At 39.6% G+C, this 27,223-nt stretch overlaps 1 protein-coding gene across 11 annotated transcripts in view; it reads right to left on the bottom strand.

Annotated features, from left to right (window-relative positions):
* PAK3 (p21 (RAC1) activated kinase 3) overlaps positions 1-27,223 on the bottom strand; it is a 263,749-nt gene that overhangs the window by 28,482 nt on the left and 208,044 nt on the right. For all 11 annotated transcript variants that reach the window (XM_055337745.1, XM_055337742.1, XM_055337741.1 and 8 more), the window contains 3 exons: positions 19,289-19,352; positions 1,277-1,325; positions 841-953 (listed from right to left, as the gene is read on the bottom strand). In XM_055337745.1, the coding sequence (XP_055193720.1) occupies positions 841-953; positions 1,277-1,325; positions 19,289-19,352 (226 nt within the window). The remainder of the gene's footprint in view (positions 1-840; positions 954-1,276; positions 1,326-19,288; positions 19,353-27,223) is intronic.

The raw sequence follows: 27,223 nt of genomic DNA, 5'->3' as shown, positions 1-27,223 counted from the left end.
ATCTATATTTTTTTACGAAGACAATTTTGACAAAATTAAAAAAGCAGAGAAGAGTCACTCTACTACAGGTAGCCCATAAATGGCACTTTAATGAAACTTGGATTTCGACTGTAAAATTTGACTACTTTTTGTTTCTTTGGGTTTGTTTTGTTTCGTTTTCACTCCCCCTTTCCTTTCTCTGGTCCACCTGGCACAAACACAGAAAGCATGATTTTAAAGCTCATTGAGGTTGGAGACCTAGTCTTATTTCCTTTATATCCCCCCAGAGTACACAGCACAGTGGTGCTAAACAAACACTGAAATTGAATGAGACAGATGTTAACCACAAGTGAAGAGTTAGCGCTGTCTTTAAATGCCTATTTATAACCCACTGCTAATACCACTGATGAAAGAGACATTAATTACCTGTTCCAGGAAAAAGGTTTGAGATTAAAGTCTCAATTCCCTAGACCTCACTGTCAGCTAATCACAAAGCACCCATTAAAGAGGGGCCGTTGCAGCCAGCCTTCTTCACTTAGACAACCAGAGACTGCATTGGCTCCAATCACTTGGTGAAATGTTTAAAACACCCCAGCTCTCCCCTATATGCAACGGTCTATTTCCTGCTAACACGGAGTCACAATCCTCAAAAGGAAATTACACAAGCTGCTCATGCTTAGAAGCAGGACCATAAAATGTGTCTTCAAATGTGTGATGTGTGGGCAAAGTTCAGCAGTAGATGTGAGCTTTCGAGAAGTATTTGTAGAATGGCTGCCACCCGAATGGATCCTAAATAAAATAATTGCCAAGAAAATGACATTGCATAAAGGAAACCAGTACATGATGAGAGAAAGCACTTACCTATCTAAATAATTAACAATATTGGGGTTCTTATTTTCCCTCATGACCAGAATTTCATTAATAATTAATTCCTTTTTGGGCTGCTGTTGAAGGTTCATCTGCTTTATGGCCACCTGAAGGATGATTAAAATGCAAGAATGAGTCACAGTCATTGAACACGCACATCCATGGTTTTTTTTTTTTCTTTTGGTACACAGGGTAAGGCATGAACATTCTTTATCTTATAGGCTCTTTCTCAGTGGTGCAAACCCATGCCCTTTTCTTTGGTCAATCATGAGTAAATCATCCACTTCGGATAAATGGGACATCAATGAAATAGATTCCCCATGTCAACCCAGTGCCACTCATGTTGTCAAGCATAGCTGCCATCAAAGAAGAAATGTAATCAATATGAATGAAAGGACAGTAAAAATCAGGATTGAATGTGAGCACTCACCTCTTGTCCTGTGGCAATGTCTAGCGCTGTGTAAACAGTACCTGATGCCCTGTGGAGATGAAAGTTAGCAAATGAATAAGCAATCCAAGTGTTATCCATCTACTTTATTTGAAATAAAATGTGATTATTTTTAGGAAAGGGTAATCGGCGAACTTGAGATTCAAGGACGAAAATAACAGAGGAACAACCCTTTTGTATGATAATTACACTTGAGGCAGTCTCAATGTATCCCTTTTGGTGGGCTAGGAATGCCCGTCAGACTTTCTGGCAGCAGTCCATGTGCCAAGGCATTATACAGTAATGAACTGAGCAAAATGGCCTTGCTCCTTTTAGGAAACTCCTGGAATATTCAGAATCCTTCCTGGATGTTGCAACAACCAACATAGTTTAGGAAAGAATATATTATCTCTTGTTTAGGCAACTGTAAATCTATCTTTCCTTTTAGCATATGGACAGTGTGGCTTTTTTCCCATAGATTTCTAATTCTTAAGAATATTTTCACTTAGGGGCACCTGGGTGGCTCAGTCAGTTAAGCATTTGCCTTTGGTTCAGGTCATGATCTTGGGGATCCTGGGATAGAGCCCCACATTGGGCTCCCTGCTCAGTGGGGAGTCTGCTTCTTTCTCTCCCTCTGTCCCCACTGCTTGTGTGCTCTATCTCTTTCACTCTCAAATAAACAAACAAACACATCAAAGCAAAACAAAACACCAAACCAAACCTAAAAAAAGAATATTTTCACCTACACAATCATTCACACTCAGGGCTGTACTTACCTATTGCTGTCACTATGCAAAGCAATTAACAACATGGGTTTAACGGTCTTTTTTTTTCCTTTTTCTAAATTTCTCAGCAGCTTCTACCATGAGGTTTCCCTCCAGCCACCATCCTTTAAAAATCTATCATTTCTTAGTCCTTGGTAGTACTCATATTTCCATTCTACTTCAATTACAGGGATCCTTTGCTTTGCAATTAGCAATGGACTAGTGAAGCTGAAGTCACAGTAAGGTTCTGTGAAACACACATGCATTCTGCTACCTCCCCACCTCATTCGCCAAGAAAAAGGAAAAGCCTTGACAATTTCATTGAAATGTTTGTGGTGAATAAAGGAATAAGGATGGAGATGAGTCCTTGTGATTCACCAGACATTGTAATGCTCCAATATTGCCATTTAAAATTTCTAGTAACTATTGTTTCTCCTTTGCTCTTTATCCCTTGCTCTTTTAATTCCTGGGTCCAGGAATTCTTTTCTTTCTTGTTTTTTTTTTTAAAGATTTCTTTATTTTAGAGGCAGGGTAAGGGGGTTGGGCAGAGGGAGAGAGAGAACCTCAATCAGACTCCCTGCTCAGTGCTCAACCCCATGACTCTGAGATCATGACCTGAGCTGACACCAAGAACCAGATGCCTAACTGACTGAGTCACTCAGGTACTCCTTGAATTCTTATGTCAGCCATTTCTTTGCCATTCTTCTCACTCCTTCTACCAGGATGAACCAAAATATTTCTCACAAGCCTAGGAAGTTTACATTACCTGCTCCAAAGTCATAAAGTGAGTGGAGTAGTATAAGGAATGTTTGACTACTAAGAAAGATTTGAGTTATAATATGTGTTCTAAAATCAATAAGCTATGTGACCTTGGGCCAGTTACTTCCCCTCTCTGGGCTTCAGTACCCTCAACTCAGAAAACAGCAATCGTAACAGTAAAAATATATTGAGCATGTTGTGCATGTTAGACATTGCACTAAGAATTTCATATAAATCACCTAATGCAATCCTTACCATATTTCTATAAGGCAAATACTATTATCCCCACATTATCTATGAGGAACCTGAGGCTCAGAGAGGTTAAGTGACCTGTCCTAGGATAAACAGTTTTCAATACAAGTCTGACTCTCTGACCTGTAAAATATAGGACACAGACCCCTTTATTTATAAGATTCTTTATTTTAATTATTTTTTAAAATTTCTTTTAATATTTTATTTACTTATTTAAGACAGAGTGAGCAAGAAAAGGCTGGCAGAGAGAGGGGCAGATGAAGAGGGAGAAGCAGTGCTGGGCAGGAAGCCTGACATGGGGCTCAATCCTGGGACCCTGGGATCATGACCTGAGCCAAGGCAGATACTTAACTGACTGAGTATCCCAGGCACCCCTTTTAAATTTCTTTTTAAGTAAGCTCTACACCATCATGGGGCTTGAACTCACAACTCCAAGATCAAGAGTCCCATGCTCCACCGACAGAGCCAGCCAGCGCCCCAATTTCAATAGTTCTTTAATTTCATGATATACAATCTACAAATTCTACTGTTTTCTTTGTTCTGCATAGGTATTTAAATATCCATTAGAACAAGACTAAAAAAATTGCCCTTACTCCATAGGTGCCACCTAAAGCAGGACTTGCAAGTTTCAGCAATTCCTCACCATTGAGGCTTATGTTAAACAAATCAGCCTCTCAATTTTGTATGTTTGAGATTCTGGGTTCAGAGCACACAGTTGGTGCTCATTGAGTATTTGCTGAATGAACAAATCAGTAAAAGTCTTGTCAAGCAAACATGCAGTTGCAATAAAACCTTTCCTTTCTGTGAACGAAACGTGTCTTCTACTTAAATCAGAATAAAACACTTCCTGTGTGAAATAAGCTGTCAGACATTCCTGATTTCAGGGGCCAGTCCGTGACTGGTCCCTCTGAACTCAGGATCCCCTGGGATCAAAGGAACAGATCACCTCGACTCGTTGTGTGTTTCAGCCACAGGAACCCGGAGTAACCGGTTAAACTCTGTTTGCAGAATAAGATTCACAATTGCCTCTACTTGGTTTATTCCTATATATGTAGGCCATGTACACATTTCCTTCAAGTGCCAAACAAGTGACAGTATCTGCAAGATGAGATAACAGTATCTACCTCGTGGGACCCCAGAGAATCAAATTGGCACAATCCATATCAGCATTTTGCCCTGTGCCAGATCAGAGTTGATAATGGACACAGTAAATGCCATTATCATTTGTTGTTGCTGCTGTTATTGGTTTCAGAGTAGAGAATGCCTGATGTCCTCAGTGTTAGCTGGCCTTTCCCAATCTCCCAGCCCAAACATCCCTGCCAGGGTTGTCTCTTCTTTCCAAAATGCCATAGGCCAAGAGGGGACCTACTAGAATACCTTTTTTTGAATGAGACCACATGTAAAAACCCTAAATATAAAATGGGAGCTGCTCCAGTTAAAGTGAGTGGGGGGAGGCTCAAACTTTCCGCCCCAGTGGCCTCCCTCTTATTCACCACCCTGCCCCCCCCCACCCCCAATCCCATTTCCCCTGTCCCAGGGGCTAAAATCTTGATTGACTTGGAGTGCCAAGGGGATTAGTGTTTAACATCTCCAGAGATTTACCTTTCAAATCCTTGGGGGTTTGGCTCCCAACCTCCCTCGGCATTTCATTGTCTTAAATTGCTAGAGTCCTAACCCTGGAATCCCAATATCCTGGGTTTTGTGGCATTCTGTGGTATAGAATTGCCACAAAGCCCCAACCCACAGAGGTTTAAAGGCCCTGAAACTCTAGAAGATTGTTTATTAACTCAAAAATGAACTTTTCTTCTCATTCTCCCTTCTCCTACCTTATCGCAATCATGCAATTGTCTAGCTGGACTCTTGTTCCCAGCCTTAAAATGGTGCTATCCCCTCTACCCTGCTTCCTGCATTCCACCCATCCCCCCCACCAAACAGGACAGGCGCTTGGAATTTACCACTCTGACTGACAAGTTATTGGTTGGTTCAACTTCTAGCCTTCACAGAATCCTCCACTCAAATGCACAAACTCGAGTACTAACCTATAGAGTGCCCTGTCTCCAACTCTATCTTTGTACCTTGAACACTTCTCCATACCACAGCGCCAATGCCTTCCCATATTCAATCAATTTAAGACTCAACTAGTATAAATGCCAATGTCTCTCTTCTTACTCGTTTAACAAAGTGTTCTCTCTGCCCACTGATAGGTTATGAACAGTAGTCCTCACCCCCGTCTACTCAAACCTCCTTGGGTTCAACTCTCACCAGTTCCTAGTTATATGACCCTGGGTGAGTAATGTTACCTCCTTGTAGCTCAGGAATAAAGGATTAAATGTATACACTGGTTAAAGCCAATTTTGGCATACATGTTGCCAATACATATTAGCAATAACAATCATCATCAACATCCACAGACTACCATTTGGGAGCTTAATGCATATATTAGAGGACAGTCAACCTAACAATAACTTATATAGCCATTACTATTATTAGGTTATTAGGTTGACTGTTCCCTAATATATGCATTAAGTTCCCAAATGGTAGTCTGTGGATCACTAGACATCCCTTTTAAGCATTTGGGAGATTCCAAGATGTTTGATTTCCAAATTCCTAACAGAAATTTTACATTTACCTAAGGTGGAGCTAATTAAAATATCATGTACATTTCTTTTTAGCCAGAATGATACCAACTTTTGATTACATTGCATAGCTCACTGATCAAAAGCTCTAAGTAGAGGTTACATACTGTTTGCTTAACAAAGTCTGAGAAATAAGCTATTATTTAATAAATATAGTGTAAGAGTTGTTATTATTCACAACTTGGAGTTCATAATAAAGACAAATGATTGAAAGGATCCTCGTGGATCTGGGAAGCACTCTCCTTGTAATAGGTGAAACACAGTATTGTATACTCCTAAAGAAATTATCTTTGAGCCAACAACATATCACACTGATTTCCCTAAAAACTGGGCCTTGTAACAGCCTGGGGTATGCCTAAGTATCTCAATGGCTATCTTTACAAAATCAATCGCCTTAATTAAAAAAAAGTCAGTATCATGCAGCACTTTAGGACATAAGGATGGCAGGAATCGAACTAAAAAATGTAGAAGTTAAAACTCCCAATTACCTAGTAATATTGGGCTGGTATGCTTAAAATGGTCAACATTGTCAATTACATTTTTATGCCATTTAATTATATTGATCTCTATTATCTCTCCATTCTAGTTATACTGAAGCCAGAGTGCTGTGGGGAGAACATTTATTTATGATGGGGATTTTGTTTATTCCAAACCTCAGTCACTCAGATGTTATAAAGAAATCATGCCTTATCAGGACTCCAGAGAAAATAGAGATCATCCAGTTTAACCTCATTGCAGATGAGAAATTTGAAGCCAAAAGAGGAGGGGGAATGTGCCCCAAGATGACACAGCTAGTAAGTAACAAAAGCCTCCTAATTTTGAGCAAGGGATATTTCAGTGAACCTACACTATGCTTCAAGAATATTAAACCAACAGATTGCTCAACCGTTAGGCCTCCTCATCAGTTACAGCATGATAAATACTGCTGGGTTCTTGGCATCACGTTAGATACTTTATCAACAATTTCTTCTTGACCTGGCCAAGCATTAATACTCAAATGGAAATGCTGGCATCTAGCCTAAAGGGTCTAGAAAGAAACAAACAATTCACTATTTCTCCCTTTTCATCCCAAGACAAGTTCGTTTAATTATCAGCAATCTTCATCAGGTTTTGATGTTTCCCGCTAAGAGCCAATGTCAAGCCATGATCTTGAGTAGTTGCCAAGGCAACAACCTGGTAAGACTTAAAATTTCGATAAATCACTCCAATTTAAGCATCGAAATGGATTACAGGAGGGAAAGAAAGGCAGGCAAGTGCGGCTAGAAGGAAGCTCACAGACTTGAGAGAAAAGGGAAGAGGGAAAGAGGACCAGAGAGCTCGGTGAGATCCAAGGAGAGCCTTGTGGTAATAAGTGTGAGGAAGGCAGAGCGATAGGGCAATATCCACATTTAAGGTTTTATAAGCAGAAATCTGGTGCTAATGAGGTCACAGTCCGGAATCTAATCCACACTGAGGAGGGCTGTTTTTTAGATGTACTCCTACTTCTGCTCCTGCGAGAAAAGGCTATCTCATTTATTGAAATGCCTTACTTTCCATCTGCTCTCTCTAAACTAGGGGATCTCACTTAACACTCACACTATTCAATTTTATAAGTGGAGCCACTAGAAGTGGGACAAGGTAAGTAGCCTGCCCAAGGTTACACAATTGGTCAGCAGCTGAACTCGAAACTGCATGAGTTTGACTCCATGGCTCATGCTCTTGACCACCATTTCATGTTCTGTTACAGACCTGTAGCATTTTTACATCAATGCTATGTCCAAGCAGGGTACTTCCGAGAGTCCATGTTTGCATCTACCGTGCTAAAGTGCCTCCCTAAAATATTGCTCTTGTCCCTAATTTCCTGCCCAAATTAGCCCATGTGCCCCTCTGTAAGGCATTTACTTTGTCCCTGGATGTGGTATGATTGGTCCCTCTAGCATAACCATAGGAGCCAGTTCTTCTATCTTCTGACTCAGTTAAGATTGCTCATGTGGCCAAGAGTCGACTAGTTCTTAGGATTGGACTTTATGTTCTTTTTTTATTATTTTATTTATTCATGAGAGACACACAGAGAGAGGCAGAGGTATAGGCAGAGGGAGAAGCAGGCTCCCCATGGGAAGCCCAATGTGTGACTCGATCCCAGGACCCCGAGATCATGACCTGAGTCAAAGGCAGACGCTCAACCACTGAGCCACCTAAGTGTTCCTGGACTTTATGTTCTGTTGAGTATTTAAGATCCAGTTACTACCTGAAGGCCCTTATCCTGCTATATTAATGCACTTGACATAAAAATACCTTGCTATCATAGCGTCCAACACTACCACACTTCTACTTGTTTTGTGGAGGCATCTGTCCTCTGGGGGTTCAGCAATGGTGATAACAGTGTCACTACTGCCTGCAGTAACTCTTTCAGAGAGAGTTCTGGCATTTCCTTTTGTATCATTTGCCTCAAATGTAAAAAAAAAAGTATATAGATAAAAGTGTATCACTAAATTTTAAAAAATTACATAAAAATCATGTTATTGAAGTATCACTGGGTTTATAAATCAGAGCAGGGAACTTTCACTTCTTTAGCTAGGGCAGGACTTTTCCCAGAGTGTCCATGATCATTCAACTTTAAATGGAACTGTAACACATTATGAGTGTGGGGCTAGGAGCTCCATGGGTTATAGTCCAGTGAAAGTGAGGTCACAGTTATGGGGCTTAATCCCTGGAAAGGCGAAATAACTCAATGACTCACTCCAACATGAAGTCTAAGCAGCTATTTCACAGTGCGTGCCACTGGTTTCAAGAGGGCCTAGGTAGGGAAGGGGGGCAGGCAGCTTAATGCAAGCTCATTACTATGGCCTGGAAAAACAAAGTGCAAACTCTGCTAATGGTAGTTGATTGAGTGGCACCATCTTTCTTTGCAAGAGAGCGCACAACACAGTGCAGTTAAGAGTATTAAGTAGAACAAGGAGCATCTTCCGTTGCTCTATAAACATTGTTCTTCACAAATGCTAATATATTTTCAATCTCCTTCATCCTAAAGCCTATTATAAAGCTCAGAAGACAACTATTTAGTGCCTTGTAGGAGTGCTCTACCTTGTATGGCCCCAAATAGATCTGATGAGGAAGCAAATACTTTTGGGGTGGGTGGTCCTACCCAAAGAATCACTGCTGTAAGCACACTAGACACCACTTCTGCTCTTGCCCATAGTTTCTTGCAAAGAGAAACAAGTCAGAGGTTTTATTCTCAGCACTTATCCCTGAGTTCCATGCTGTACACTCCTTTGTCAGGTTCTCTAAACAAGCTGTTATTCATTGAGTCCTTTAAGAAACAAGTTTCAAAACTATTCATCTTCAATATGGGAACTTCAGGTCAGAGTAAGAAGAAGAGGGGTCCTCAATGAGTAGCAAAGAGAAGTCTGAAAAATACCTAAGAGGATAGATGTACTTTCTCAAGCCTTAAAACAAACTAATTTAGAGGAACAGGCCTGAAGGCTTGCAAAACAAACAAACAAACAAACAAACAAAAAAACCCAAGTTTGTCTGCAATTACTGATGGATTGATAGTATCATCATTCCATTTAATTATATAATTGGCAAAGATGCAGATGGGAAACAAAATGCCTTTGGCCAAACGTGTTATCTTTAAGTGCAGGAGGAAAACAATTTCCAGAAATGTTCCCATTGTCACTTTCTGACAAATTGAGCTGTATGGTTGGTCTAATATACGAAGAGATGCAACATACAACTAAGGTACTTTGGCATAACACAGATGTGGACTGTGCTGACCAACAGATCCTTCAGGAGAGCCTTTTGTTTGCTGTATAATTTCTTGTTAGAGTTCCTTTCTTAAACATTTTCCCTTCTGAAAATCAGTGTGGTGATGAGTTTTTATCATAATCTTAGGATACCAAAGACATGAATACAGCTATGGCAGTAAGGGTGTGGGCAAACAGGCACTCCCGTACCTTGTTAGTGGTCAGGTCAAATGGATCAAGCTCTATGGAGGGCAACTTGGAAATTAAAAATGCACATATCCTCTCATGTAATGATTCCACTTTCAGCAGTTTAACTTAATGATCAATTTGCATATGTATGAAGTGGCTTATTTGTAAAGATCTTCACTCCAGCCTTGTTTATATGAGCAAAATAATGGAAACAAACTAAATAGATGTCTATTGATGGGGGCCTGATTAAATATATTATGGTCCATCAAACAAAAAACACTGCATCCGTTAAAAAGAAAGAGGCACTGATATGGAACTGTCTCTAAGACACAGGCAAATAACAAAATAGAAGATTTATAGTATGTTACCACTTGTGTTAAAAAATAGAGCCATGACACAGACACACACACACAAATACACACATACACAGAAATGTACATGTCCCCAAGTACAAGGTAAGGTAGTTACTCCCCCATCCCTAATTTTTTCCTCAGGAAAAAGGAAAATTGCCTTATATTCGAATCCTTATAAAATCTCTCATGTAATATGGTAAGTCTCCATATTCATTTATTTTTTCCATGAAGTACTATTTGGGAAAGACACATTAGGTTAAAATGTTCACAGTCAATGCTAGTTCTGGATGCTCATAGAGAGTATCTGTCAGATTTGGAAAGGATGTAAATAAATTATTTCTGAAGGTATGAGCAGAACCTCAAGTGTTAGATGTCATAAATAAGCTTTCTAAAGGTTGCTTTTGAAATTAATGCAGTGAAAAGGGAGCTGTTAGCCAAAGATAGGACAGCATGACCATCAAATACAACAGTGAATACAGCTGGTTGAAACATATTGAAAATATAAAGACCTACGAGCTTATAAATTTTTTAAATAAAAGAGGATGCCTCCTTCCCTGACTTAAAATAAAATAGAACACCCCTCATTGGACACTTTTGGAAGTAACTTGGGTATCAACTCCTTTCACTGAAATTGGCAATTATAAACTTAAGCATTTATCTTGTTTTGCCTGTATGAACTATTATTTAAGGGTAACCAAAGACCTCCAGTTGATGAGGCAAAGTTATTTTCAGTCAAGAAAGTGTGGAAGGTAATTCTTAGAAAAGGTAAGTTTTAGAAAAATCACTACTTTGTAATCCCTAATTTCATAATTGATTTGGGCAACAGAGTCATTAATAGACAAAACCAGTAGATGAAAGGCTGATGAGGATCTTTACATTGGAGGGGACAGGGAGTCCTCAACCTTTTGTTTTGATTTTATTTATTTATTCATGAGAGACACAAAGACATAGGCAGAGGGAGAAGCAGGCTCCCTGTGCGGAGCCTGACGCGGAACTTGATCCCAGGACTCTGGGATCACGACCTAAGGCGAAAGCAGATGCTCAACCACTGAGCCACCCAGGTACCCCCTACTGAACCTTTTGATCAATCTACTCAGCACTAAAAAACAGAGTGATCAGACACTGTATGCCTTCTGATATAATATGAAATACACAGCACCAACCTGTGAAGAAAGCTTGCCAAAGCTACACCTGAATATCAAGCTTTTAGAACTAACTTCCATTTATAGGAAATACAGGGAGAGAATAGAGCAGCAACTTAAATGATATCAAATGAAACTAAGAGACAAATCCAGAAAGTAGTAGCTTCTATGAGACAATGACAAGTTTTTTCAACAAGTCAATGGTAGTAGAAAAATCAAGGGGACTGTTTTAGAGTACAGAGATTTAAGACACACGACCGAATGCCGTATGTGGATCTTCTTTGGATCTGATTTGAAGGAATCAACTCTAAAGACTGCATTTTTGAGACAACTGGGGAACTCTGATAATAGATGATATCAAGCCATTATTGAATTTTGTAGGTGTTATTATGGCATTGTGATTATATTAAAATATTGATCGATGTTGAATCAGGGCAGTAAGAATATGCACATTTCCGTACTATTTTTTCTGCTCTTGTATAAGTTTGAAAAATTGTAATAGAAGTTTTATTTATTTATTTATTCATTCATTCATTCATTCATTCATGAAAGAGAGAGAGAGGCAGAGACACAGGCAGAGGGAGAAGCAGGCTCCATACAGGGAGCCCGACATGGGACTTGATCCCGGGTCTCCAGGATCATGCCCTGGGCCAAAGGCAGCACTAAACCGCTGAGCCACCCAGGCTGCCATGTAATAGAAGTTTTAAAAAGTGATATAGGAGAGAGTTATGTTGTGAAGATGTAAATATACACCTATAAAACCGATTCAGAAAGCAATCCTCTTAATGTTATAGGAATGGGTAACTGCAACCAGAAATAAAATATTTAGGGACAGAATAGTATGTGGATTCAAAAATATTATATCGAAAGATGTTAGATGAAATTCAAATGATGCACTTGGATAACTGTTGGGTGATTCAGAACGGGGCTCTAATGATTACAAAAAAAAAAAATATGTTGGGATGCCTGGGTAGCTCAGTGGTTGAGCGTCTGCCTTCTGCTGAGGGTGTGATCCCCGGCTCCGGGGATTGAGTTCCGCATTGGGCTCCCTGAGAGGAGTGTACTTCTTCCTCTACCTAAGACTCTCATGAATAAATAAATAAAATATTTTTAAAAATGATGTTAAAGATGCATAGGAAGATTTTGAATTATACTCATGAAATGTGAGAGTAGAAAAATCTCTCCCAATTTACACATTACTTTATATAATGTGTGGTTTTAAATATATAAATGAGAGTGATTAACACATTAAATATCATATACATTCATCATTTGGGTATCTAACAGTTTACATATTCAGATAAGTCAAAAACTTGTTTTAAAAGCTATGTCATTGTGTGACCATATATTCGTGCACACATGGTGTGTGCACGTGTGCATGTGTGCATGTATGTGTGTGTGTGTGCGCAGAAAATCTATGAAAGCTTTACCTTAGAAGCCAGTACCAAATCTTTTCTGGAGCTTTCCTTTATACAAGATTATAGAGATGGTAAGGCACAAGGCTTGGAGGGACATTTACTTTTTGCTGTCTATTCCTATGACCCTCCTGAGTGTTACACCATGTCCAAGTATTACCTACTTTATTTTTACTTTTTAAAATATTTTATTTATTCATGAGAGACACAGAAAGATAGAGGCAGAGACACAGGCAGAGGGAGAAGCAGGCTCCATGCAGGGAGCCTGACGTGGGACTCGATCCCGGGTCTCCAGGACCAGGCCATAGGCTGAAGGCGGCGCTAAACCGCTGAGCCACCCGGGCTGCCCAGTATTATCTACTTTAAATAAATTAAACAAATAAAAATTACAATTCAGCTTGTATCTCTCACTTTGTTTCATGACACAGTCCCAACAGATCTTTATAGCATTATTTCCTGTTATCTCGCCTGCCAAACTGCAGGTTTGTCTATGAGGCAGGTACTGCTGATTTCACTCTTTTGATCTTTTTGATATGCATTCATCAAAAAGTTATTAAGGATTTCCTTTATACAGAAAGGATTAGACGCTGTTGCAGGCCCTAGGGATACCAAAGCAAATATAATCTACAGTCTGAAGGAAGTGCTTATTTGGTTTCCTTCCAGCAAAACTGCCCATAATCCCCACATGTTAAATCCTACACCTCAAATCCCGATTCAAATGTACCTTTCTCTAAGGATCCTTCATCATACCTTCTCTCTGGCTATAAACAATCTGTACCTCCTCTCTGTCCCCATGGCTCTTTGTAATTATGTCATGCTACCTGCCTTATTCTGCTCTATAAAATAGTAACTGTGAGCATCTTTCCCCTCTGATGATACTTAGCATTTACCCAGCACTTTGCCATGTGCCATGTTGTGTTAAGCACTTTAAACGCATCCCCTCCTTCACTTCTCACAACCTGATGAGGTATATAACTTCTGCTTACTATGAATGAGGAAATGGATGCTCTAGGAAATTAATTCATTTGCCCACAGACCTCTGAGCTCAGAATCTGGGCTCTTTGGTTTTCTTCAATTTTTCCAAAAATTATCCCTTTCTTCCTCCATGGTTTTCTAAGTTTCAAGCAATTTTACATGGCTAGACAAACTAACTTATGAGTGGTTTATGTATGCTGGTGCAGATAGACACTGTAAGATTCAGGACAGAAGGCAGAAGCGATCAGTTAGGGCCAAGGCAGCCAGGGATAGATTTGTGGAGGGGAGAGCAGTGAAGAATAGTGTGTGGATAAAATTATGGGGAGAAAGTGCATATGTGTTTGGGATGGAGGGGGGTCCCCACTGATTTCTTGGTGTAACTTTCCTTCTCTTCCTGTTGGATGTTCATAAAGGCTGCAAGCATAGTGATCACTGTGACTCCCAGAGCCTGGTTCTTTTTTAAATTTTTTTTTAATTTTTATTTATTTATGATAGTCACACACAGAGAGAGAGAGAGAGGCAGAGACACAGGCTGAGGGAGAAGCAGGCTCCATGCACCGGGATCCCGATGTGGGATTCGATCCCGGGTCTCCAGGATCGAGCCCTGGGCCAAAGGCAGGTGCTAAACCGCTGCGCCACCCAGGGATCCCCAGAGCCTGGTTCTTAAGTATGATTTTATGTTCTGTGAATTATATGTAGTAGGCAGTCAGTAAAACTTCACCGATTTAAACATTCATTAAACTGGATCCAAACTCTCCCTGAACTGCGTCCTCAAAAATAGTTGTCTATTACAACATGGAAGAGAGAGCAAGCACGAAACTAGAAGAGAAAATGGGTCTGTTTTTCAGTGCATTCTCATTGAAGGAAAGGCCTTAAAAATGAATCCAAATACATTAATGAGAAATTTGTGAGGACAGCTGCCGACGCTAGTCAACTCAGCCCTCCGCAACCTCACGGCTACTGCTTCGTTGAGAATTACATAGGATTTGCCAGATAGATTTCTGACAAACTCATGTTGTCAATGATAATCTGGAGGGTGCTAGGCCTTTTTTCTTTCTTCCTTTCCTCTTTTTTTTAAACTTTACATACATCTGCTCAAAATATCTAGATTTGGTGGCCAATTACAGAATACTTTTCACAGAAATCTGGTGAAATAATGTCGTTTTTTAACACTCGACTCACAGCTATGGCCTCAAATGATTAGACATGCAATTCTGAACTTGATTTATGGAAGATGGAGGCCAATTCTCTGTCCCTGGGCCTGAATGCTGGGATGGCAGAAACCAATACTGGAAAAATTTGGCTTTCCAAGTAGATGAGGGTGATTAATGGAGAGGTTCTTCTCAAATACGGCTCTCAAGAGTAAGCTACTATGCTCCCTGAAGCTGAAAAAAGGAATATGGGGGCTGATTATTCCTAGCACCAAATAAATGATTACAGAACCAGGTTTGAATTTCACCATTGTGATAGGTAAAGCAAAACAATAAAAAAACCACACAGACTTAATGAAAAGAAAATAAAAACTCTATATACTGAAAGCAAAGATGAGTTTGTCTGAGGACAGTAATTCACGGATAAATCCACTGGGAGCAATTTAAATAAAAGGAAAATTAATTTAAGTGGTTTTCGTTTTTTGATCTAACAAGAAATAAATCAATATTTTGCTCATTCACTTTAAAAATTATGAACAGAGAGCAAAACTCCACTAAGAATGAAAAAACAAAATCAGCAAACTAAATACAAGCTAAAATCACAGTACATAAGTAGATTTCAATTACTAGATGATATCTTAAAAGCTTTCAGAAATGCATCTTGATTTTATATCACAACCATTTGGGTCGAGGGCATCTGTGAAAACGGGCAGTGCATGGTGAAGCCAACACAATGAAAAAGACAGCTGTGCAGCACACACAAGTACCCAAGTGATAAGGAATCAGATCAAGTCATGAGAACAAAAGGACGAAGATATACTGAGAGAGAGAGAGAGAGAGAGAGAGACAGAAAGAGCAAGACAGACATGTATAAACACATGAAAAGACAGGGCAGAAAAGGAGAGCTAGAAAGACAAACATTTTCTTGTTTGTTTCATAGATAGTTCTTGAGGCAAAAACAGATCCAGAATGATGGGAGAGGCAGACAGGAGAAGCTCTGTAGGTCTTTGACCTTGGCCAGGTAAACCCTTGCCGTTGACTGAAATTGTAAAAAATTGTTTCCTTTTTTGGGGGGAGGGGGTAGCTACTAAGCACAAAAGCACCAGAGGGAGGAATAGACTCCTTCCCCTCTAAGGACTTGTTTATTTTTTTATTTTTAAAAATATTTTATTTATTCATGAGAGATACAGAGAGAGAGAGGCAGAAGGAGAAGCAGGCCCCATGCAGGGAGCCTGACGTGGGACTTGATCCTGAGACTCCAGGATTGCGCCCTGGGCTGAAGGCGGCGCTAAACCTCTGAGCCACCAGGGCTGCCCTCTAAGGACTTGTTTAAAAGGTGAATTGGGCACATGAGTGAACTATCTATGGGCTTCAACATTCTTTAAAATGATGAACTAGCTGGGAATTTAAAACGGACCTTTCTGCAGTGGCAGGCAGGAGTTCTGCTTTAACTTTTCAGTTCAGATTATAAAGGTTTTACAAAGTTATGAAGAAATACAGAACTTTCCTTTTGCACCTTCAGAGGTCAGAGGCATAAATAACCAGGAGGGGAAATCTCTTTGGTATGCAAAGTTGCTTGGCGGCCTAATATTTGTTCTTGGAGAAATCAGTCTTGCTTCATTACCTGGTATCTGGGAGATATTTGAAACCATCTCTTACTTTTTTCTTTTTAAAAATTCAGTGCTTGTTTGGCTCAGTTGGGTCTTAGTGGGAAAGCATGATCAAAACAAAATTATAACATCTTCTACCTCACACTCCCCAAAACACAACTCTTGAAAAAAACCCTACTTTTTAAATAAATAAATAGCTTCCATTAAGACCTACAACCAGAGCAGTGCTGCCCATTAGAAATATAAGGTGACCCATATTTTAAATTTTGCGGAGGGAATAATATTCTAAAAAGGTTAAAAGAGAAAATTAATTTTAATAATACATTGTATTTAACACAATACATGTAAAATATCACTTCAACATGTAACCAAGACATAATTTATTAATGAGATATTTGCATCATTTTTTTCATCCTAAGTTTTTGAAATCAGAGCATATTTTATACTTGTGGCATATCTCAATTTGGAGAAGCCACACACATCAAGCGCTCACTGGTCACAGGGTTACCATATTGGACAGCAACGATTTTAACTGCTGTTTCTCTGTGGACTGTGTATCCCTTCCTATTGTTAGTTCTACCCAAAACCCAACCAGAAGATGACAGTAAGATCGAAAAGGCAACTTTTGCTTTCTAAAGTCCCCTTCATACTGTGTTGTTTTAAGTGGCCTTGAAGTGTTTACCTTTTGGGCATTAAGAAAGCAAATTTAGGTGTATATATGGACTAGAAGGGTACAGCTTCCTTACTTAGAAGTTAAGAAGGGGGACACCTGGGTGGCTCGGCAATTAAGCCGCTGCCTTCGGCTCAGGGCGTGATCCTGGAGTCCTGGGATCGAGTCCCATATCCGGCTCCCTGCATGGAGCCTGCTTCTCCCTCTGCCTATGTCTCTGCCTCTCTCTCTCTCTCTCTCTCTCTCTCTCTCTCTCTCTCTCTCCGTGTGTGTCTGTCATGAATAAATAAATAAAATCTTGAAAAAAAAAGAAGAAAGAAAATTCCTGGTGGGAAATAATGGCTACAGAAGTCTACCCTGCCCTGCACTCAAGTGGGGTGAGTAGACTTGTCTCAATGTATTTCTTGTACCCTATGTATCCCTCTATCAAGCATTTGCCACTATAGACTCTATGTTCCCCGAGGGTGCATATTATTACCTATCTCTGTCTCTCCAACACTTAGAAAAGTTCTGGCACATAACTGGCACTCAATAAATGCATGAAAGGCAGATAAATTAAATACATAGTTTTTCATTTGCATTAGACACATTTCAAGTGCTCCATAGCCACACATGCTACTGGCTACTGTATGGGACAACACAGATATAGAACATCTCCATCATCACCTAAAGTTCTGTAGCCTCGTTCTAGAGCAATGGGCAGAAATACGATTTGACTGGTTAGGTGATGGAGGTCCCTAGAGAAAAAAAAACTTTTTTTTTTCCGTGAGCAAATAAGAATACCAGTGATAGGAAATGACAAAGAAAGAAGTGAAAGCACAAATAGGTATGTATCTTACACCCTAGAAAGTCCAGATGCAGCATCATTATGGTTTCCACTGGAAGAAGAGACTTGGCTATATCTTTCTCCCTGAGCTTCTGCCTCCCTCTTATGATTTTCCTACCTAAGAAAGAAACCAGGCACATTCCCCACAAGTGCCCCAAGACTCTTACTCTCAAGCCAAAATATCTAATGAATGCTTTCCCTTATTTTCTGAGATAAGTCAGCAATTTCAAAAGAAACTTAATACAAAAATCCAAGAAAAAGCAATGAAGTACCTGAAGAAGAAATTTACCATTCCTTTATCTGAAAATAGATTCCACTGGCTGAAGGGCTAGCATAATTCTGTAGGCACATTGGCTGCATCCCTTCCTTCTCAGCCAGGAGGCCTCTGGGGTATTATCTTGGTTCCTGGCATACAGTAATTGATCCATCTAAATATCTTGTCTCCTTCCCCATTTAAGGACACCTCTTAAGAGCACTTCATTTGATTTTAAAAAACAACATTTCCCTGTTTCTAACACTGTAGCCTACTCTCAGTTTCATACTGAGATCTGAGAAACATGCCTAATTAGAGTTGACTTAGAGAACTGATGACTCCCACCCTTAGCTCTAGTGAATGATCTGGACCTTGGTTCCCTTGCCTAGCTGAGGATCAGGATTTTCTGAGGAACTTTTCCAAAGTTCTAATTCATGGGCCCCACTCCAGACTTCTGAATCAAATCTCTGGCAGTCAGGCCTGGGGATCTTTATTCTTAACAAGCATGCTAGGGATCCCTGGGTGGCGCAGCGGTTTAGCGCCTGCCTTTGGCCCAGGGCGCGATCCTGGAGACCCGGGATTGAATCCCATTTCGGGCTCCTGGTGCATGGAGCCTGCTTCTCCCTCTGCCTGTGTCTCTGCCTCTCTCTCTCTCTCTCTCTCTCTCTCTCTCTCTCTCTCTGTGACTATCATAAATAAATAAAATTTAAAAAAAAAAGCTTCTCACAAAAATTTATAAAAAAAAAAAACAAGCATGCTAAATGAAAATGACAAATTCCATCTCATTTAGGGATTATTGATCTGTTTGCTCCTTACTTGAATAGTCAACTCTGCCCCCCTCTGGACTATTCAGTAAGGACTTTCCCTGCCCCTACTCTGTCAAACTCTTTACAGTTTGACAATGAAACCGGATCTTAAGCATAACATCCATACAGATATAGGGGAGACAGGGATAAAGGGGATTTTCATACAAGTTAGAGGTTTAAAAATAAATAAATAAATAAATAAATAAATAAATATCTTTATACATGTAAAAAAAACAAGTTAGAGGTTTTTATAACCCTACTACTTTTCCAGGGAAATCAGTGTGAATCTTCTAACTATATAGGATTAAAATGTCCCTAAACAATTTGTTCTTGGCTCAACATTAGTGCAGATTCCAGCAGGATGTGTTCCTCGATTAATTAACACTCTGTCAGCTAGAAAGACCAATATTGAGAGAACATAAATATAACCTAGGCTATTACTGAATCTGAATGTATATCTCTGGTGCTTATCTTTCAATAATCACTTACCCTTGACCTATTTTTTCAAATCTTGTGTATTTTTTCTTTGGGTCACCGACACTCACAATGCTTCCTGAATTTGGGGGGGTGGAGAGAAGAAGAGAGAGAGAGATTTAAATTGATTGGTTGATTTCCCTTTATTTCATACTAAAAATTACAATGCTAGAGTCAATGACAAATAAAACACTGAAGCAATATTCCCATGCAATTTCTATAATTTATATGGCTAATAATACATTTTATTAAAGTAACAAACAGTAATATATTAATTAAAGTAGTAGTAATAACCCATGCTGCTTTTATTTTTTTTCCATGCTGCTTTTATAGTCAAAATTGATGATGTTTGAAAAACAAAAAGGACTGGACACAACTCAACATTTAAAAAAGTTCCCAAAAAAAGGATACTGTAGATTTGGAGATAAAAACATCTAAGATCTTATATGCACTATTTAATAAAATCACTATCTTGCCTGAATCAGAGCAAAATTGAGCACTACACTACATTTAGTTCTGCTGGACAAGTACCTCTTCAGCAATTACCACGAACCCAGTACTGTGCTAAGGGTGATGGGGTCTAATAAAGAACAAAGTTGAATCATAAAGTAATGGGACTCATGCTTTCTGAAAACCTACATCCTCAAACCCAGGAGCCTACCTGCACTCCATGTATTTTTTAACAACTTTACTGGAATATGATTTGCACACCATAAAGTTCACTCATTTGAAGGGTACAATTCTGGCACCCCGGGTGGCTCAGCGTTTTAGCACCACCTTCAGCCCAGGATACGATTCTGGAGACCCGGGATGGAGTCCCACGTCGGGCTCCCTGCATGGAACCTGCTTCTCCCTCTGCCTGTGTCTCTGCCTCTCTTTCTCTCTCTCGTGAATGAATAAATAAAATATTTAAAAAAATAAAGGGTACAATTCATCAGTGCTCCCATATATATGAAGCAAACACCGACCAAAGTGAAGGGAAGTATCGACAGCAACATAAAAATGGTTGGCAACTTTAATAGCTCACTTTCAATAATGGATTGAACAACCAGAGAGATCAACAGAGAAATGGAGGATGTGAAAAACACTCTAGATCCACTGGAGCTAACACATATACAGAAACGCTTCACCCACCAATTGAAGAATACACATCCTTCTCCAGTGCATATGGAACATTCTCAGGGTAGACCACCATTTGCTAAGCAAAACAAACCTTAGCAAATTTTACAGGATTGAAATCGTATAAAATGCCTTTTCTAATCATAATGGATATAAACTAAAAATCAATAACAGAAAGATGATTGGAAAATTCCAAGATAGTTAAATAAAACGTGTGAAAGAAGACACTTCAAGAGAAATTTAAAAATAGTTTGAACTAAATTAGAATCAAATACAACCTATCAAATTGCTTGGGATGCAGCAAAAGCAGTGCCAAATATTTTTGATAAAAAGGAAAAAATCAAGTGTACAATGCAATGGCTTTTAGTAAATTATTTGAGTTGTGCAAATTTATTAAATTTCACCATGGTCTAATTTTAGGACATTTTGGTCATCCCAGAAAGAAACCTGTACCTGTTCGCAGTCACTCTTCATTCCCTACCTGTGCCTGCACCCCACCCCTGGCTTTCCAACCCATTCCTAGGCAACGATCAATCTACTCTGTGTTTCTATAGACTGTTCTAAACATTGTAGAGTAAGGTCATAAGCAAGAAAAACATTAATTTATCATGTGTGGCTCTGGGGGAAAAAAACATTGGTTTTGTTAATTCAAAATAACAAGTCCTGTACTCAGAGGATGAATCCTTGCCACCACTCAGGACATATCTGAAATAAGTGCCATTGACTCTTCAACGCAGTGCTCAAATAGGTGCAGAAAAATTCCAGGCCACAGCAGCATCATGGGAATATGGGTTCAGCTTCTCAAGTGGACTGCCTTGAAGGGAATCATTTATTTGGATGCCTGTGGCTCTCCCTTCCTTTTTTTTTTTTTTTAAAGCAAACATATCAGTATCACTACCTTTGAGTTATATCTTACTATCATGGCTCCTGTTCTAAAGAAGCATAGAGTCAGTAGGGTAAGATTTACACCATGAACTAATCAAGAGAAGGTCTGTAGATTCTACCTTCTCATTGTTGCTCTTATTCATTCCCTCTTCTTCATGCCATGGCTACTGCCATAGCTCCAGGCCCTTGACATTTCTTGTCCAAACAATTGCACTAGTAATTACCTACCTCAACACTCTACCTTCTCTATCTTCTGCAACACTTTTGGAATAGGGTAACCATGTAATTCCCAAAACCAAGACTTTTCCTGGGTAAACTGAGATGTATAGTCGTCCTACTTCAGAGTGATTTCACTCATAATTGTGATTTCTCAAAAGTTCCTCCTCGCTACAAAATCAAGTTCAAATTTCTTAGTCTGGCATAGAGGGCTCTTTACTCTCTACCACCAACCAATCCCTACCTAACCATACTAATCTCATGTAATTCCTCTACTCCTCATCCCTCCTACTTTAAGTCCCAGTAATGCTATCACTATCCAAGGCTTAGGTCTTTGCAGATGCTCCCCCTTTCCCTTTCCTGGCTAACCCACGAATTCCTATTTATTAAACATTATCTCAAGTCATCCTATTTTGTGAATTATTCTCTCATCCCTCTGAGATTCTTATGTTTCTTCTTGAGGGGAGGAACCTTGTCTTTTCATTCAAGTAACTTTAGTGCCTAGAATAACAGCCATCACTGAATAGGTATTTGTTGACCAAATAAATGAGGACAAGAAAGTATGTATTCAAGTGCTAAACTGTGTGCTACAAACAATACCTGGTGTTGATTCAGAACTACCAGTAGATGGTATATTTTGAATTAAAAAAAATAAATGTTTCAGTCCTGGGGGCACCTGGGTGGCTCAGTGGTTGAGCATCTGCCTTCCTCTCAGGTCATGATCCTGGGGTCCTGGGATCGAGTCCTGCATCAGGCTCCCTGCAGGAAGCCTGCATCTCCCTCTGCCTGTGTCTCTGCCTCTCTCTCCGTGTCTCTCATGAATAAATAAATAAATAAACTCTTTAAAAAAATTTCAGTCCTGTACTGTTCATCAAGTTGTTAGATTTGTTGTTGCTGTTGGTAGTGGTGGTTTGTTTTTTACAACAGTAGTCCATGTTTCAGTGAAGTTAAATAAGACATATACAATACGTGAGTTGTTATAATTCTTTTTCTCTTGCATTTCCAATCTCAGTCCATGGTACTGTTATCTGTCTACTCAGTAGCCAGAGTATGAAATCTGGAAGTCACCTCTGTCTCATCTCTCACCTTCACTACCCCCACGCAGTTGTCCACCAAGTCCTGTGCTTATATCTGTTCACCTCCTAGAGACCTTCTCATTTTGTCCCTTCCTTGTGACTACTATTCTAGTTGGGCCCTCATCATTTTTTGTCTGGGCTATCCCAACATCCTCCTAATTGCACTCCCAACTGCCAGCCCCTTCATACTCTAGTCCAGACTCCACACCTCTCTCTGGTAGGATGCTGTTAAGTGCAAACCCGATCATGAGATTCTCTGGTTTAGGAGTCCTCGATGGCTCTCCCAATGCCTACAGGGTAAAGCTAAACTCCTTGGCATGGAGTACAAGGCTCTTCATATCTGACTCTTGTTTTATTCTCCATCTCTTATCCACCCCTTCCCCACTAGACCTTCATTGCTTTGACCATAACAAATGGCAGCTCATGAACAGCTAGCTCTTGCTTGACAGTTGAGCTTCTTCTCTTATGACTCCAGTCCCACCACCTACCACCAATTCTATATTCAAGTGATGTTGAATAATTTAGCACTCCTAGACATATGCCTTCATACCTTCTATACTTACTATTCTCTTGCCTGGAATGTCCTTCTTAAATTTCCAAGTTCCTATTTATGCTTCAATTCAGCTTCAATGGTGCCTCTTCAAGGAAGCCTTCCCTGATTTTTTGGAATAAAGTTAATAATTCCTGTTCTCTATACTACTGTATCTTCTCTCTCTCTCTCTCTCTCTCTCTCTCTCTCTCTCTCTCTCTCTCCTTTGCACTTACTCTGCTTCTCTACACTTAATACACCATGTACCCATCTCTACATATTTGACATCCTGTTATAGATTGTGTCTTAAAGACAAAAGTCAGGTCTCATTCATTTCTGTATCCTCAGTACCTCCTCAAACAATGTTATGTGAGAAATACACGAATTACTCAATAAATGTCTGTTGAATTGAACTCAAATAAAATTAGGCATTTCCTTTGGTAAATGCCCCATATTTTAAGACAGGGGTTGGAGAATGTATTTTAATTGAGTTATGACTATAGAATGCCACCAATTTAACAATTTCTGAATTGCCACTTCATCTTTCAAATTGTCTTATAGATTTCTACATCACTGAGAACCGTTCTTACTCAAGTCAGCTATTAATGGATAGGGGCCTGGACACGACGACTACTATTACTACTACTTCTTTGTCGTTGTCATTGTCGTTGTCTTCTTCTTCTTCTTCTTTTGTAACAAACTGACAATTTTAAAGTCCCTTGAAACCATTGTTTTATTAAGGAGCTTATAGTCTTCTAAGAAAGTTCTACTATTAAGTTGCTGAGCAAATTCTTTTCCATATTCTGAATAAAAGCAAATAAGCTTTAGCCCAAGCCACTTTCTGAATTATGACCAATTTCAATTGGCAGGGTTCAGTCAATGAGGTTTTGTGGTAGTAAATTACTCAACCTTTATTTCCTTGGAATGCAGAGTTAAAAAAAAAAAAACAACCTGGAAATAAATCCTTTCATGAGGATTACCAAAAGACAACCATTTTGATGAGCTTCTGCCTCTGAATTTAACTGCTGTACAAATAAAATGGCGTCTCCACGTCCACTATCCTTCACAGCAGAGGGTGTGCTGCCATCTACTGATCTAAGGCAAATGCACAGGAGGTCTTGTTTACAATTCCCAATCACAAAATAAGCTTTTCAAATGACCTGTTTCATCAGGACCATTGTAATTTGTTTTTATAAATTACATGAAGGGGGATCCCTGGGTGGCGCAGCGGTTTGGCGCCTGCCTTTGGCCCAGGGCGTGATCCTGGAGACCCGGGATCGAGTCCCACGTCGGGCTCCCGGTGCATGGAGCCTGCTTCTCCCTCTGCCTATGTCTCTGCCTCTCTCTCTGTGACTATCATAAATAAATAAAAATTAAAAAAAAAATAAAAAAATTTATAAATTACATGAAGGAAACGGGGAGAAGCCACCATGACACAATAGTAGAAAACAGTGACAAGAGGCAGCAACTCAAAATCAAAAGGGGGGAAAATAGCAATGCAAGAACAATTTCCTACCGGGGCAATTTGTTCAATAAGAAACCAACTATTCATTTAAAAGTGTAAGGATTTAAGAAATGACTAAATAGAAGTATTTGAAAATAGGGTTCATGATGCAGTTTCAGTGGCAGAAGAGTCTATCAGTGTCTCTTCCTACGTATGAAAACTAAGTTGAACTCTGATCATTAAAAGGATTCCTTTAGCGCACTGAGAAAGTTTTGATTCCTGAGAAAAAGCAAAATAATTCTCTAAATTAGTATTAGTCCTATCTGAGGGGGAAATTAGAAGAGTTCTGAGTGGAGAATGCTGGAGAAAGGGAGGGACAAAAAGAGGAGGTGACTGTGGGACCCAAGACAAATTTCCTGCCTAGCACCATTTTGCTGACAGCGCCTTTTGGAAATTTTCTCTAAAATGTAGGGGTTTCTTTATTTTCCAACAGATTCAGACAGACCACAATGAACAAGCCAGACTCAGGCTATCTGTCTGTATAAAACTGAAATATGATCTGTTTATTTCAGCTATTAATGATCCCATGGTCTGGCCCCCACAATCAGCATTTGCATGGAAGAGGAGTAGCTTGGCGGCTCTGAGGTCTGGGCTTCCCAACTCACAGTAATGGGATCTCTGAGCCTAGGATGATGCTGCCCTCTCCTCTTCACCATGATTATGGTGGGGTCCACTTGGGTATGGGATGTAGGCTATTGCTCTACCTCTGTCTCTTATCTTCCTCTCTTCTGCCTCTCAGTGCAGGCTCCTTTACTCCTTCCCCGAACTCCAACGGGGGCCTTGATTCACTCGATGACTTTCGTATAGGAACCATACATCTTGGCTTATTCCTGATTTCAAATATTGTGTCCCACTGGAAGACTCCACTTTTTTATGTTGCAAGATATGGTTGCTCTCATTTGGCAAAAATTACATAATAAATTTATACTACTATGTACTGTGCTAGGTGCCTTACATACTTTATCCCATTTAGTTCTCGTGAAATCCCTATCACATTGGTAGTAATATTATGTCCACTTTTCAAATGAAGAAACTGAAATTCAGAAGAGTTGAGTGATTGGCCTAAGGACACACAGCTAGTCTGGGCCTATGACTAAGACTCCCTTATGATTCATTACAAAGCCTGGCCTAGTGTGTTATCTTACTAAGGCTTTATACTCACGTAGTCATCACCATTTACTGAGCACCTACTGTGTACCAGGGACTGTGGCTGCAGTTTTTATATGCCCTATTCTCATTTAATTATTATTATGCTATGAGGTTGGTACTATTAATATCTCCACATATAAAAATATATATAATAAATTATATATTTATAAAATAAATATATATAATAAATATATATGTGTGTGTGTATATATATATATGTGTATATATATATTTTTTTTAGGTGAGGAAAAAGAGGTCAAGGAAAGTTAAGTAACTTGCCCAAGAAACACAAGCAAAGGGCTTGTCATTTGAATACGGGCCTTTCTGACTCCAATACTACTCTTAGTCATAGTTTGAGCTATATAAAATCTATCTTATTGAGAGAGTGCAGTTATGATTCTTATCTCTGTCAGACAGATAAGAAACTGAGGCTCAGAGGGGTGAAATAAATCGTCTGATGTCATACAGTGAATCTGTGGCAGAGAGAGAGGGCACACAGAAGGTGCACCCACAGAGGTGCAGCAGAAGCAGGAAAGACTCACTTTGTAGACTTGATGGTATAGCTTGCCTGGACCTGCTTCATGAAAAGCACTCCCCCACTTTTCTACAGGTTCTCCCTGTCAAGATCTGTAAGTGTGAGGTTAGGCTGGCAGTTACAGGTGGCTTACTGACTGGAGAGAAAATGAGTCTCCGGAGGCCCGAGCTTTCTCCACTGGAGAAGAAAACACCCAATTCTTAATTTAAAATGTAATCAAAGGCACTTTTCTCCTCTTCATCATGTTGCTCAGTGCAGGGCAGAATAAACAAGCAATGAGAGAGACCATGGATCTAGCACCGCTAGGATTTGCAAGCAAAGCCAGATTTTGGCCCAAGAGAAGAATGCTTCTCTGTCAGTGAATGTAAGAAAAGCAAAATTGCATTTTCGTTTTAACAAATCGATTGGGATTTGAAACATACCCATAATAGTCATTGTTTTAATGAAAGCAACACTGTTAGAATTTTATTTTTTATCCTATTTTGTTTTTTATTTTTTTAAAAATTTATTTTTTTCATGACAGAGAGAGACAGAGAGACAGAGACAGAGACATTGGCAGAGGGAGAAGCAGGTTCCATGTAGGGAGCATGATGTAGGACTCGATCCCAGGATTCCAGGATCTCATCCTGGGCTGAAGGAAGGTGCTAAACTGCTGAGCCACCCAGGTGTCCCTGATTTTTAGAACCTAATACAATCTCATAGGTCATGTCTACATGGACAAAATAAAGAAAAAAATTGAGGTAACTGTCTGAATAACTGACAGAAATTATCCAGGCAATTCTTTCTTTTTTCCTTCTCTTTTCCATATAGAAACAGTTGGGGATACACAGAAGCAAAGTGCGTAATGGAACTAGTGTCACACCTTTGAAGCAAACAGATTTGAGTTCACACTGCCACTCATTAGTTTCGTGATCTGGTCATTTTAGCATTTTGAGGC

The sequence above is a fragment of the Nyctereutes procyonoides genome, unplaced genomic scaffold, assembly GCF_905146905.1.
Source record: "Nyctereutes procyonoides isolate TBG_1078 unplaced genomic scaffold, NYPRO_anot_genome, whole genome shotgun sequence".
NCBI lineage: Eukaryota > Metazoa > Chordata > Mammalia > Carnivora > Canidae > Nyctereutes > Nyctereutes procyonoides.
The sequence above is the reverse complement of the archived record's forward strand: the minus strand, read 5'-3'. Positions and strand labels throughout refer to the sequence as shown.